Raw genomic sequence first — 15,342 nt, forward strand, 5'->3', positions numbered from 1 at the left:
TAAGGTGATGCTTATTATATTACATTGAGCGCACCAAAGAATGGAGGAAAGTCCCTAATCTATTCCTTCTATTCTCGGGAGACAAAAAAGGTTCAGCTGCTTCTAAAACTACCATCGCTAGATGGATGAAGGCTGCAATCATTAAGGCTTATGCATCTGCCAGGCTCCAAGCTCCCCAAAATCTTAGAGCCCATTCTACTAGGGCCCTGGCTACATCCTGGGCTGAAAGGGCAGGAGCTATTCTGATCCAAATCTGCAAAGCAGCCACCTGGTCGAGTTTCCAGACATTTATCAAGCATTACCGTCTGGATCTCTTATCCACTAGCGACCAGGGTTTTGGGAGGAAAGTGCTTCAGGCTGTGGTCCCTCCCTAGCATGGATGGTTTCTATAATGTCACTCTCATTAAGCCGTCCTGGAAGATGACTGGGGATAAACTAAGTTATTACCTGTTAACTTGATTTCCAGGAATCTTCCAGGATGACGCTGCTTCCTGCCCTATTATACATGTTGTAGTATGGGTGGTATGTATGAAATATTACTGGGGGTCTCTGGCTCTCACTTGTATTTAAACTAATGTGGATTGTGTTTCTTGTGCTAGGTGGGAGGAGCCTATATCTCATTAAGCCATCCTGGAAGATCCCTGGAAATCAAGTTAACAGGTATAAACTTAGTTTTTCCCCAGTCATCTTCCAGGACGGCTTAATGAGTGACATTATAGAAACCATCCATGCTAGGGAGGGACCACAGCCTGAAGCACTTTTCTCCCAAAACCCTGGTCGCTAGTGGAAAAGAGATCCAAACGGTAATGCTTGATAAATGTCTGGAAACTCGGCCATGGCTTAGTGTGCGCTATTTTAAATGATTTGGCACAGCCATAAGCATAGAGTGTGCTTATTTCTACATAGTAATATGATTTTTGTACTAAGTCCTATGACACATTTCATGCAAAGTGGCCCATTCTGTTTGCATAGTTATGCCCTCTGCAGGCCACCATCTTGAGCACCAGCTGCTGATCTGCTCTAATATTTATGGCTTCATTTTCTGCATCAACCTTCATTCGTTATCTAGTAACCTCAGTCATGCGCCACAGATTGGCTGCACCCCTTCTGCTCAGGAGCAACAGTCTCTGCATTGATCAAGGTTGTGAGTACCGCACAGGGAATCCCCTCATCCTCATGGTGAACATTAGACAGAAGGGATATGGTTGTCCTATGGTCAGCACACACTGGGCAGAGACCGGATGAGGTTATTCAGGGTTCCTCTCAAAATTCTGCACCTCAGGGTCTTTGGACCGCAATCTCTACAACTTGGAGTCTCCCCTTATCCCCTCAGGTGCTCCCCATTCCTCCTTTTTCTTTTCTATAGCAGACCTATTAGAGAATGTCTCTGCTCTCGTACATAGTACAGAATGCACATGGCATAATCCCATTAGTCAGCACCCCCTTGCTGAGTCGTTGCCTGACTTGGCCATCACAGCAGCCTTGCTTCCTGATCAAGTTGAGGAGGGAGGTGGAAAGTGCCTTTGGTGAATCTGGCTATTTCTTGCCTCAGCAAGCCCCTTATGGTTCCTGTTGAGGGTGTTCCCAGTTATCAAAGACCCAATGGACAAAAGGTTTGAGGTACTTTTTTTTTAAAACTTCTTGTATTTTCTCAAGCTCGGCCTTGCAACTGTTGGTGTGACTGCTATAGACATTTGTCCGACTCTGGCAGTCTGGACCAAACGCAAGAGGTACAACCATGAATCGATTGTAAAAGATCCTTTAGTACCCCAGAAATTGGTGCTCCTTCCAGTAAAAATGTGCCACTGTGTAGACATTTTGGAGCACCACCTGTGCTAACATTTTTACTTGGCTCTCATGTTGGTACAAATGAACACATCCTCTGGCTGTGAAACTGGTCTGCAGGGGCAGTTTGTAAAAATGCTGAGAGGGGATTCTGTTTGACAGAGAATGACTCTTTTGTGAGCCAATAGACACCTTTTAATAAGGACATCATTGGTGAGAAAATTTCTCTTACCCACTAAAAGGAAAACTAAGGTGCCCGTGGCTAAGTCTGCTGGTTCCAGAAAAGTTATTTTCATTCCTTGCAGTCCTCAGTTTCAAAAGCCAAGTCCTCCAATCATTTCTGGAAGTCAAAGCCAGCCACCAGGAGAAGACAATTGCTTGGCAGGAAGGATTCCCCTGTCAGCACTGTCTGTGTTGATGGGGAAATTGTGCAGGTGTATTTCCTGCAACCTGTGCACCATCTATGGCCTGCCTAAGACAAGTGAACAAGCAGGAAATTATGTTTCTGGGGGCGTTCTGTACACTATCTGTGTACAGAATGCTTTCAAGTAGCCATATTGCATTGTATTTTACAGAAAATTACAGTGTTGCAGATTGAAAAGATAATTTGCAATAACATCTAATTACAATATGACTTGTGTAGCAATTGTATACGTTATATTGTTTGTTTTTTTATTGGCTAATTTTTTTTTTTTTTGTTCATGAAAAATAATACTCTGTGAGACATATTTTGCTGGAGCAACATTTGCCCTTTGAGCAGTCTGAATAAAGTCTTGGCATTGGTTCTCCTTTCTCCTTAAGGGTAGTTTCTTCCTCCATCCCTAATCAGGACATCACCCTGCCTTCTCTTTGCCTGCACCAAAACACCCGAAAGAGATCTTTCTACACTGTTTAGATGCCGTACCAGCAGTGTGAATTTATATTTCTGAAACTGCGGTCTCACGCAAGGGCTGTCCTACATCTTGTTCCACCATCTCTTTGGTGGATTAGGCAGGTTATCACTAAGGCTTACACCTTGAATAGAAATCCTCCTTTCCTTGTTAAGACTTACTGAACCTATTCAGACAGTGCTTTTTGGGCTTTTCAACACCAGGCATCTGTTTCACAAATTTGCAAGGCCGCTACCTGGTCCTCTGTTTACACATTTGTGAAGTTTTACCAGGTAGGTATCCAGGCCTCTGCTGACACCAGCTTTCGTCATAGGGTTCTTCAAGCTGCTCTTTGAATTAGGAAACCATTTTCCTTGATTTGGGCCTATTGTCTTTCGGTGCTGTGTTGACCAACCCTCAGTTATATTCCATGGTCAAGACTTAAAGGAGACTATGTCCTGTGCTATATGTCTGTAAAAACCTTTTTTCCTACAGCTTACCTGTAAAATCCTTTTCTTGGAGTACATCACGGGACACAGAGGTCCCTCCCCTCTTCTATGGGGTCTTTAGTGCTTGCTACAAAACTGAGGCACTTGCTGTGTGGAAGGGGTTATATATACACTGGTAACCAATTTCTGATTGGTTACCAGTGTCCTTCACCTGAAGAGGCTATATAACCCATATGTTTATGATTTAGGGCTCTATGTCCCTTGATGTATTCCAAGAAAAGGATTTTACAGGTAAGCTGTAGGAAAAATCCTATTGGAGAACAGTAAAGGACACAGGATATCTCTCCCCCCCCCCCCCTCCTTCTGTCCTGGCACTTTCCTCCGATTGCTTGCTAAAAAAAAAACTGGTGAATGCTATGAACGGGAGGGGTTAAATGGTCTAACAACTTTGCCAGTGTCCTCACCTGGCAGCATTTAACCTATGGTCAAGACTTAAGGGAGCTTGGTTTTTTTATCATAATCCCAGAAAAGGATTCTAAAAATACTTTTATTGAATTCTACAATGCTCATTCCATACTGATATACATTCTGCAATAATACTACTATTATAACTAATTTTTCATGGTCTCAGTCTCTTCAAAAATATGCACAGACATTTGGGGAATGTAGAAGACCAGTCTCTGAGCACATGTTCTATTCTGACCACAGTGCCATGTGCTGTGTTACTTTCAGGCCAGTAAAACAATGGTGGAGACATCTCTGGTTGTGTTTTATGCAGGAGCTGGAACGAGCTTGGAGAGATTATGACAAGTTAGAGCGAGAAGTCACCACTGCCAGAAACCAGCTGAGGGAACGATTGGAACGTCTCGGGGAGGTCCAGGTACAGTCCTATATATTGGCCATAAGAGATGTTGCATGTCCTGGTCCCTATGGGGGTCAAGGTACAGACCTACTTTACCCAGTAGAGGTTGTGCTATATCTCAGTCCCTGAGGGAGCTCCAGATACAGCCCTATGTTAATCAGTAGAAATTGTCATATGTCTGGGTTTCTGCATGGGGGTTTGATCCAGGTTCAGTCTTTTATTAATGATTAGAGATGCCACCTATTCTGGTCCATAAAGGTCCAGGAACAGTCCTACATTAGCCTATTATCTGTTAGATGTATTGCATGTTCTGGGCTCTAGGTATGTGTTCAGGTACAGTCCTATATTACCCATTACAGTTCTATATTACCCATTAGGGGTTGTCATAAGTCCCGATTCTTCGAGAGAAGTCCAGGTACAGTCTTTAGAGGTGTCACATGACCCGAACCCTAAGGAGAGGACAAGGTACAATCTTTTATATCCATTAGAGTTGTCACTTGTTCCAGGCCCTAGGAGGAGTTCCAGGTACAGTCCTATATTGTCTATTAGCGCAATGGTAGTCAACTTGAAAACTATGGGATGCCTCAGGTGCAGCCCTAACAGTTCCCAAGGGCTGCTCAATAGCATAACAATCTTGCACTTAAATGTCCAAAAATGTTGGTCCTCCTGCATTTTTTGAAGCTTATTACAATGCACATTGAAGGATTTGGAGTACAATATCCTCAGCAGTGATGTAACTGCAATGATAACCCCCAATTTTGGTGTCAGTGGATGCAATAATAACCACCAGCACTGGTGTCAGTAAAAGCAGTATTAGCCCATATCATTGTCAGTGGGTGCAATAATATCCCCCAGCATTGGTGTCAGTGGACGCAATAATAACCCCCGGCAATTGGTGTCAGTAAACACAATAATAACCTCCATGCAGTGATGTTAGTGGATGCAATAGTAACCCTCAGCTTCGGTGGAATTGGATGCAAAAATATCCCCCAGGTATTAGTGTCAGTAGGCGCAATAATAACCCCCAGTAACTGGTATCAGTACCAGTTAAAGTTCCCCCCTCCCTTGCATTGACGGTAATGATGAGCAATCTCACCCATCCACCCAGACCACCACCCCTTGCCCCCCCCCCCCCCCTTCCCGCATAGGTGGTCACTTGTAGTGAAAATTAACCTCCACCTTCCCCCTATATTAGTGATCACTTACTCATTATTCACTCCTGATCACTCTCTATTTATGACACCTAATTGTTTGAACAGACAGAGACGGCCGGCATACAAAGGGCACAGATGCAGAAAGAGATCTGGAGGATCCAAGACGTGATGGAGGGACTGAGCAAACATAAGCAGCAAAGATCAGCAGGTGGGTAATGTCTGTCTGTTTAGATATATTACGTGAGGTCCATGAAGTCTTTATAAATTACAGGAAGGGAACATGTCTCTTCTCTCTAGATTGCTGGACAGGAGGCATATCCATTGTGTGGAAGATCACTGATTTTATATTTGTCCTTTTGCAGATGCTTCTGACTCCAACTTGTTTTCTTCAGGGAAGAGTACCAGTGAGGTAGGTGCTGCTGTGGTGCATGGCTTGGGTGCTGTTTGTGTAGAAAGCTGAAGTCTGAACAACTTAGGAAAGCAATTTGGGGTAGTCTCCTCGGCTCAATGTTTATTGTTGTAACCATCAGCTGTTAATGAGAGCTGTGGTGCAGCACTAAGTCTTAAACCTAAATCAAGCAGCTCCTGAGTTTTTGATCCTACAGCGCAGTCGATAGGAGCTATTTCTAGCTTCAGATTTTCTGTGTTTAAAGGGAGTGCTGAGACATCAGTAGCATGTCTGAGCTGCAACACAACAGCCATCATTAAATAGGGCAGACCAGAGCAGCTCCATTCTGGCTAACCTTGAAATGACAGATCACTGCAATAATGACCTTTCTTTCTCCCCAATTAAGGGAAAACGGAAGTCTTTAACCGTCTGCCACCTATCAGAGGATTTGATACTGGTAAACAAAGCTGTAGGCCATCCCAGGATAACCCTTCCCTCCACTGGCATGTTTTTGCTACTGCCCTGGGCCGCTGGACGCTTATTCTGTAGCTCTGCTGTATTAAAGATGAACTCATTTTTTGCTAGCACTTTATTTCCTTTTTCTTTAATCAAAACTCTTCTCTACATTGCTGCTAGAGCTTTGCCTATTTAATTGCAGCTATAAAGCGTGGGTGTCCTCAGTCTGGCATTTGGATTATCGGTTTGGACCCCACTGAAATGGATGTTGCAGGATAGTCTGGAAATTACCTATGTGGGTTCCACATTAGGTGTCTTTCAAACTCCGTTCTGGTAAAAATTTAAATGTGGAGAGTTTTCTGGGTCCAGACTCTGACATTGCCTGCTTGTCCTTTCTCTCAAGACTCATTGAGTAGGCCAGTCAGGCAGAGCATAGGAAGCTACCTCGCTAACATAGATCACTGGGTGCTTATACTTCCTGTTCCTTTTGATTTTCCATGGAATGGAGAGACTGAGCATTAAACTCATCCACTGGATGGTTGTAATGCGTGTTTCACACTCTTTCCCAGTACCAGGAGGTTGCAACATGTCTGATTCTAGACAGGGCGGGGAGATGGCCGTCCCACATTTCTGGGTGCTCCCAGATTTCTTTCTATTAACTCTGGATCTACCTGTATTGAATCATCTGATGGTACCAATGTCTGCAGCCTGAAATCCAATTGCCCTCTACTTGTAGAGCTTGTTCTGTCCTCAGAATCCTCTTTAGCTTCATTAGGTGACAGGTCTTTACCATGTCAATCAAGAATTTATGGCCCAAATCACCCATTTATTTGACTCTGATCACAGAGGCCTCAAGCATTATCCCAGTCTTACACATCCCTTATCTGAGTTACCTGCGGCATTAGTAGCCTCCATGCTATCAGCTACAGAGACTGTGTGATTCTGTGTCACTCCAGTCCATGGCTGAGTCCCATTAGAAGTCACAAGCCACTGCTATTACTCCCATATTAAAATAGACCATTATGGCTTTTATTGATGCAGTGTGCTTCACTTCAAAATGGAGGATTAGCCATTTGCCTTCTATCAGTGCTGTCTCCAGCTTTGAGTCACCTTTTGCCTCTGAACTCACTTTTTTCACCATTTCTGTATGGAGTTTGGAAACTATTTTTCTGTGGAGATTGGAAAGTTATTCACTCTTCCAAGCACTTAATAGTCTTGTATGTTTGAGGATTTTTTGCAAATGTGGTGTGTTCCTACTATGGATCCGGCTGTTTCTGGCACTATACCAGTGGAGGATACACCTATCCACCAGGACCCAATCGATAAGCTGTTTCTAGAGCTCTGTTCTTGCTGGCCCTCCCTGCCTTTTGTGATCCTGGCTGCAATTTTACTTTGTCAAACCATGCCTGGTTGATCAAAATCCCTTACAAGAGCTATAACCACTGCTGCAGTTAAGATCTTGCTTATTGAACACATGGAGCAGATGACTGTAGTGTTCAAATTCAGGATGGCTCTCCAGACCGACCCTTGATTTTATTATCAAGCATGCTACTGGTGGCAAGAGCATCCATCTTTCTCAGTGAATGAAACCGAAGTAACGTACTGTAAAGTCTTCTCCCTCTCTGACTGTTAAGCAACAATCCTTTCAGTTCTCCAGTCCCTCGACCTCCACATCGAGAATAAACCCTGCCCCAAACTTGGCTCGCTGTCTGCCCCAAAAATCTCAAACTCAGTCTGCCGAATTCTTAGACAAGCCTTCCTCAGCATAAAGGTTTGTACCTACTTCTATGAGGGACATTTGTTACGTTTGTTAATCTTTGTGAAGCTTTGACAGCTGGCATCTCAGATGCTGGGAGCAGGAGGTAGTATCTCAGGACTACAAATACATTTTCTTCTCTGCCTTTTCTTAGTTTCTCACCTCCAACCTTCCTGTGTCACATACAGATTAGCGGGTCTCTGTCACACCCTCTTGGGTATTCTGGATCAAAATGCCATTGCCCAGCTCTAAATGTCTTCATCCTAGTCCGAAAATTCTGCATTCATTCCATCAAATCTGTCATTGCCTCCCTTCAACAGGGAGATTTTCTGTCTTTGGTGTATATCGATAATGTTTACCTTAATGTCCTCATCTTTCCAGCGCATCAGTGATTCCTAAGCTTTGCTGTGGGACCCCTACACTATCAGTTTGTAGCCCAGCCCATCAACCTTTTGTCTGTACCTTAAGTATTTACCAAGGTGCTCATTCCAGTGTTGACTCTGCTGTGCTTTTTTTGGCACCACCACTTGGTTTTGATGTTACAGCAGTTGAAGTGGATCCTGAACCTTCAGAAACTTTTGCTGGAAACTACACATGGTTTGGAGTATCTGAATCTAGTCCTAGCCTCAGCTTGGGCTAGAGGGTTTCTTCCACAGGAGAACCTTTGCAGACCTACTGTTCAGCTTCAGTGCTTTGCAAGTATTGGGACACTTGTGACATCTGTTTATAGGCGGTAACTTGCCACTTAGTTGTCTGGCATGGACCGACACTCCTCTCAGTCCTACAGACACTCAGCAAGCATTATGCAAGTGGGAATGGGGGGGGGGGGGAGGGGAGATTTTCAGAGAGCCTTGAGTTTCTTGGTAGATGCCCTTAAAGACTCAAAAATCAGCTTTCCCAAATCAACAAAATGTCTGTCGATATGAGAAGGATCCCATGGTTCAAGTGTTGGTTGGCGGACCTACTTTGAGGGTTAGCACTTGTTTGGACAAAGCCAAGAAAAGCAAATTCTTGCCCTTAATGGAAGGCGGTACAGGTAATCACATACAGGTGATAGGTCAGAAACTGATGCCACCTTCAGAATACAAGAAGAGTTTCTTTTGTGAACAGCTAGCGGGTTGGGAGACGTCTATCAGCCTTTGTGGCCATATGGAATCAGGAAGGCACAAACTACAAGGGATCTGCTGTGTGGTGTCCAGTTTCACTCCAGAGCTCTTCAACTCTGTATCCAGTTGCTACAGAACAAACATCAGAAGTCCTTGGATATGCCAATACATTTGACTCCTGATGATTGTATTGGATCTTTGGGCGAATCGGATGGCTCTTTTACACTGATCTGTCTACCTTCGGGGTCTCCCCATCATGGTGCAGTCAGACAATGCCACGGCGGTGGCGTACATCAACTATTAAGGAGGGATAAGAAGTCACCCTGCTCAGGAAGAAGTGGACTCAAACTTGTTTTGGGCAGAACTATCTAGCCCTCTCCATTGTGCACATTCCCAGCATTGAAAATTGGCAGGTAGACTTTCCTAGGAAAATGAGCCCATCGTCCAAGGATGTTCGCACAGTTTTGTCTGTGGTGGAGGACACCAGATATGGATCTTGTGCTGTCCCAATTTAACAACAAAGTAGACAGTGTTATGTCCTGGTCCGGGGATCCTCAGGCATTTGCTGTGTCCCTGAATTATGCCTTGGCTCCACTTAACCTTCTTTTTTCACCTGTTTACAAGATAAAGGGCATTTCTGTATTTCCGTTTGTGGGTCAAAAAGTCTTGAAGTGGGGGTTCCCTATTCTGTTTTTAGGTTTTGGGCCTGCTGGCCTTGTTGCTCTGTTGCCCACTCCTCTTGTTCATTGCCTTGGGACATCCCGAGTAGTCATGAATATGAAGTGTCCTGTGATGTATGGATGATAAAGACATTAAGATTTTTGGTTTAGCTGTAAAATCCTTTTGTAGGCGTACATCACAGGACACAGGGATCCCTCCGCTCTTTGTTCCTCTTTGCTTGCTACAAAACTGAGATTTACCTGAACAAGGAGGGGTTATTCCTTGGCAGGCAATTCCTGCTTTTTTTGGCTAGTGTCCGTTCACCTGAAGGTAGCAACATAACCAAAGTAGTCATTAATTCAAAGTGCCCTGTTTCTTGTGACGTACTCCAAGAAAAGGTAAAAGAGTTTTACAGGTAAACCAAGAATGCTAATTTACAAAGCTGAGCACTTCATAATGTATCGAGAATGCTGTAATGAGTAGGAATGTTTTTGGCAAAACTCATTAAAAGAAAAGTTCGGAAATATAAAAAAAACAAACCTTTATACTCACCTAGGTGGATGGAGCATCAATCTGATGCAGCATTTGTCCCCTGACGCCTCTAGATCGAGAACTTAGCGATCAGACCGCTGATATCTCAGTTCTCAGTCAGTCCTCATTCCGTTGAGCCAGCTACCAGTTCAGATATCTGGTTGGGTCCCAACATTAAAGTCAGGATCTCTCCAGGGTCTGGACCAGCTGAGTGACGCCAAAGGACAGCGGGATTTAGTCCACTGCCAACTGAATACGGGTCACAAGAGTGCAGATCTAAGTGCACTTCTGTGATTCCAAGGAGAAGTAGAGCTTTGCCCCTACTTCTCCTTTTTAATTTTATTTTAAATCAATGTAAAAAGTTATAATTCTTGAAAAAAAAAATCCCCTCTCTTGGTTTTACTTCTAGGTTCCAAAATAAACACCAGATCCTCTGCATTACATTAGCAGTTACTGTGTGAGTGCCTGACACTCAAAAACTGCACAAATGTCATTTGAAATTTAAGAGATCACTAAGGGTCCATTCACCCCAGGAGAGGTGGGACTGTGTTGGGTGGCTATTCCAGGGCAGTCCCTCCACAATACAAGGCAAAAATACCTTTTCTCAAGTGTGGACAGTGCATACCACTGCTTTGTGTGCAGTACTTTTTTCCAGTGTTGCGCAGGCTGCCATGTGCCAGCCGATAGAACCATGTGACATTTTAATAAAGTTCTACTTTTTATTTATTTATTTTAAATTGACGCATCAACAATGCACTGGTACAGCCGGTTCACAATGCACACCAGCTGCTGCATTCCAAGTCAGGCTCATGTTAATGGATCCTAACTGAGAAACTTGAGTTTGGTAACCTCACAGGAAAGTGCATTTTTAAACTATTTTTTCCTATTTAAAACTTAGAAAACAAAAATGTAAGTATCCAGACCTTTTACCAAATAAAAACTCTAGGTATCCAGAATGAAAAATATGGGGGAGAGCAGGCTTAACAATTATAGAAGAAGTGGTTAACAATTATATTAATGAAGTGATCACCAACCAGTAGATAGCAGAGCTATTAAACATCAGAGATATCTTGTGTGGTTCAGGAAAGAAATAAGTTGTTGGTCTGATACTGACAGATTTGATGTCATACTAGAAGGGATAGATGTGTACTTTTACTGTACTTCTCAATAAACTGCCTGTTCTACAATCTCCAGGAAGAGGAGCTTGTCCCACCACGTCCTCCGCTCCCTCGGTCCTATGACTTTACCGATCCAGCTCCTATTCTTCCCCCTATACCCAGTGATAGCAGCTCGTCCTTGCTGTGTTACAGCCGGGGCCCAGTCCACCTCCCTGATGACAAGACCTCTCATCATATCCAGGTTAATCAAAGAAATGGATCATATTGTGTAAGAAACTGAACCTGCACCATTCCTCTGTCATGTCCATCCACTGTCAACCTTGTCCCCCATTTATGCCATTCTGTGAACTTCCAAATATGTGTTCATTTCCTCAATCTTTTTATATAATAAAGGCATCTCTCAGCAACTCATGATTTCCATATTATGGGTTGTTTTTTTTGCTGATTTTTTTTTTTTTTTTATCAGAAGATGTTTGAGGTGAAGCCTGAATGAATGAAAACTGTACTTTTGGTTCTCTGTGTTCATTTGTGTTTCCATTTTATATGCTGTGTTGGATTTTGCTTGAATTTCCTGCCAATAATGGCTATTCATCCCAAAATGTAAACTTTATACGGTTGAGAATCTACACCCCTCTACATACAAAACTGTTGATGTGGTTAGATGGTCATGATAGCCTGATACATTGTGTGAACAATTCTTTTATTGTCCAAGGATGAGCTGAGAGGGCAACATTTATGTTATAAAATGTATTGTGTCCCTGTTGTGTTTTCCTTACTGTGGTGGTTATATTCCTACATAATCTTTTCACATATTTTAGGACCATACAGTCTGCAATTTTCTTTCCTTCAACCACGAGCTGAAAGAGATTTTTTTCCCCTCAATGTTGATAGGGAAATCACCCACATAGCTATTGTGTTCTCCTGGAGGGAGGGCATGGGGAGTTGTCCCTGCTAGGAGAACACAGTGATTATTGCAAGCAACTACATTATAGCTAGCTACTAACAAAAATCACATGCTAAAAATCCGACATGCTGTTTGTACCCACATTGATAGATGGATCGAATTACGTACAATCAGCCTGCCCATACATGGATCGAATCTAGGACTGTCCCTGCTGAACCAGATGAGATTCAAACTATCTATGGCTGACTTTAGATTTTTTCCCATAGGCTGAATGAATTGAATTGTGTATGGCCAGCTTAAGAGTAAACATACAATGTGTAACCCATGAAGATGTCTTGCAAATTGTGAACATTATCATTTTCATCATCATGGTTCTGCCTCCATATTGCTATGCAGTGACCTATTTGGGGATGTCTTCTGTATCAAAGCAGGACTAAGCTAATATGACAGTCACTGGTGTCTTGCAGGGCCCAGATTACAGACTGTACAAGAGTGAACCTGAGCTGACCACAGTAGCTGAAGTGGATGAGTCAAATGGTGAGGACAAGACTGATCTCACTCTGGACATGGAAAGTACAACTAACAAAGGTATATGATCAAAACGCTCAATGTCTTATGTATAGTAGTATATGTCCTGTATATTGCACAGAGAAAATATAGAACAGGGCATTGTCATACGGAGTATAGATATCTTATATAGTTGTACAATAAAACATTACTTGTGACAGTAATGATGACTTGTTGCTACATTTAGGTTCACACTTTCCAGTCGGTGTTGTTCCTCCAAGAACAAAGTCTCCTCCACTTGAATCCACTACAATAGCATCTTATGTCACCTTACGGAAGACTAGGAAACCAGAGGCAAAATCGGTAAGTGAACTTCATTATGTTCGGTTACATTACGGCTCTACCGAGCATTCCCCGGTGAAGGTCTCTAGATCCCATCCCCTGGACTATAGGTCAGTTATTCTCCAATGGCTCATGTCAATGATACTAAACCTACCACTTTACACAAACTCAATGGGCAACCTGTAAGATTGAAGAATATGGAACACAAATTTGGGGACTTTAAAGGTGTCAGACAAAAACAGTATAGTAAATCATATTTTAAAATACACATCAAATTTTATTAGGTACATTAAATATACTTGATTTTAAAAAGAGATTTGAATAAAGATCGCATGCGATCCAGGTATATAGTACAGCGATTTTTGCTCAATATGTTTCGCCAAAAAATGGCTTTTTCTGGAGACCTTTTAAATACTGTACAAGATATTTACTGTGGACAGAAAAAGTACACATTTAGAGAAAATGTCACATGGACCATACAGCCCTGTTATCTACCAAAAGTTATGAAAATGACAAAAATATTAATTTTCACAAAGTCTGCGGCCTTAGTGTTTTTATATTTTTTGTCAAATGTTACTATGGTATGCTGAAGTAAAATTACAAGCATTTCAAAAGGTTTTCATTGACAATTACATTAAGTTTATCCAAAGAGTCAATATTTGCAGTCTTCACCCTTCTTTTTCAATACCTCTGCAATTTGCCCTGGCATTCTGTCAATCAGCTTCTGGGCCACATAGTGACTGATGGCAGCCCATTCTTGTATAATCAATGCTTGGAGTTTGTCAGAACTTTTGGGGGGGGTTTGTTCACCTCTTGAGGACTGACCACAAGTTCTCAATGGGATTAAAGTTTGGAAAGTTTCCTGGCAATTGACCCAAAATTTAGATATTTTTTTTCCCCAGGCTACTTCGTTATCACTTTTGACTTATGGCAAGGTGCTCCCAGTGCTGTATTTTGGAGTAGGCCAACAAGGCCTAGGGGGCAGCAACATAGCCACCCCCGCCTCCATCTGAGACTCTATTGGTCACTGGCTGCTAGAGCCACCTGGCGTCTAGCAACCAGTGATGTCACAGCAGTGACTCCCTAGCCCTGCCTATAATTCAAAGTGGAGGAGGATTTACCTTCCTCTTCCTCCGTGCCTAGTGCTCGTGGGGCCCAAAGTGTCCCACCAGTTTGGTGACAGCGGGGTGCAGGGCAACAGAGCAAAATCCACAGTCGACAGCAGCCACCACTGCACCTGCTGACCTGCGGCGTCTTCACACACCAAGCAGGCAGCCGGCAGACCATGGAAGACCGAGAGCCCGGGAGGGAGAAGACCTCCACTGCCACGGCACCACCTTGACCTGAGCAGCAGGGGGGGCATGATACCTGGCACCTCCTAGAGCCTGCACTCCTTCTCAAACCTCCTCTCCGCTCCCAGCTAGGACATCAACAGGAAGACAGGCTGACGGAGGGCCCAGAGGACGAGGACGGGCGGGAGGTAGGTGCATCACACACACCTACCCACAGACAGGGGGGCGCAGGAGGGACTGCAGGCAGGGCTAGGAGGTCTCCCACTCTCTCATCTCTCGCTCTCTCTCACTCTCTCATCCCCTCCTCTTGCGCTCTCTCACCCCCCCCTCGCGCTCTCTCTCACCCCCCCCCCTCGCGCTCTCTCTCATCCCCTCCTCTCGCACAAGTGCTCTCTCTCCCACCCCCTCTCACAAGATCTCAGGTATTCTTGCTGCAACTTGTAGTCGTTCAATTTTGGAGGGAGTCACATCCGCTAAACAGAAAGGGGTGGGACAAATTACATAGGAGGGGATGGGGGGCGCCCAATTTTTGTCTTTCCTAGGGCAGCACAAAACCAAAATACACCACTGGGTGCTCCATTATGCTGGAAAAAAACATTGTTCATCATCAAACTGTTCTTGGATGGTTGGGAGAAGTTGCTCTCTCTGAGGATGTTTTTTTTACCATTCTTTATTCATGGCTGTGTTCTTAGGCAAAATTGTGAGTGAGCCCACTTCCCTTGGCTGAGAAAAAGCCCCACACATGAATGGTCTCAGGATGCTTTACTGTTGGCATGACACAGGACTGATGGTAGCACTCGCATTTCTTCTCCAGACAAGATCTTTTTCCAGTTGTCCCAAACAATTGGAAAGGGGATTCATCAGTGAAAATGACTTTACTCCAGTCCTCAGCCCAACCCCTGTATCTTTTGCAGAATATCAGTCTGTATTTGATGTTTTTCCTGGAGAGAAGTGTCTTCTATGCTGCCCTTCTTGACACCAGGCCATCCTCCAAAAGTCTTCTCCACACTGTGCGTGCAGATGCACTCACACCTGCCTGCTGCCATTCCCGAGTAAGCTCTGCACTGGTGGTGCCCCGATCCCACAGCTGAATTAACTGTAAGAGACAGTCCTGGCGCTTGCTGGACTTAGCCCCCCCGAAGTTCACAAATGCAGTGGAAATG

At 43.8% G+C, this 15,342-nt stretch overlaps 1 protein-coding gene across 8 annotated transcripts in view; it reads left to right on the forward strand.

Moving 5' to 3' along the window:
- Nucleotides 1-15,342, forward strand: part of PLEKHA5 (pleckstrin homology domain containing A5) — a gene marked incomplete at its 5' end in the record, with an annotated part of 271,030 nt that overhangs the window by 242,036 nt on the left and 13,652 nt on the right. For 6 of the 8 annotated variants that reach the window (XM_082255200.1, XM_082255203.1, XM_082255205.1 and 3 more), the window contains 6 exons: nucleotides 3,882-3,983; nucleotides 5,225-5,327; nucleotides 5,482-5,528; nucleotides 11,211-11,402; nucleotides 12,506-12,626; nucleotides 12,793-12,908. In XM_082255200.1, coding sequence (XP_082111326.1) covers nucleotides 3,882-3,983; nucleotides 5,225-5,327; nucleotides 5,482-5,528; nucleotides 11,211-11,402; nucleotides 12,506-12,626; nucleotides 12,793-12,908 — 681 coding nt within the window. The remainder of the gene's footprint in view (nucleotides 1-3,881; nucleotides 3,984-5,224; nucleotides 5,328-5,481; nucleotides 5,529-11,210; nucleotides 11,403-12,505; nucleotides 12,627-12,792; nucleotides 12,909-15,342) is intronic. The other 2 variants (XM_082255201.1, XM_082255204.1) reach the window with 2 other exon arrangements.

This window comes from Pelophylax lessonae, assembly GCF_965119305.1.
Source record: "Pelophylax lessonae genome assembly, chromosome: 4".
Classification (NCBI taxonomy): domain Eukaryota; kingdom Metazoa; phylum Chordata; class Amphibia; order Anura; family Ranidae; genus Pelophylax; species Pelophylax lessonae.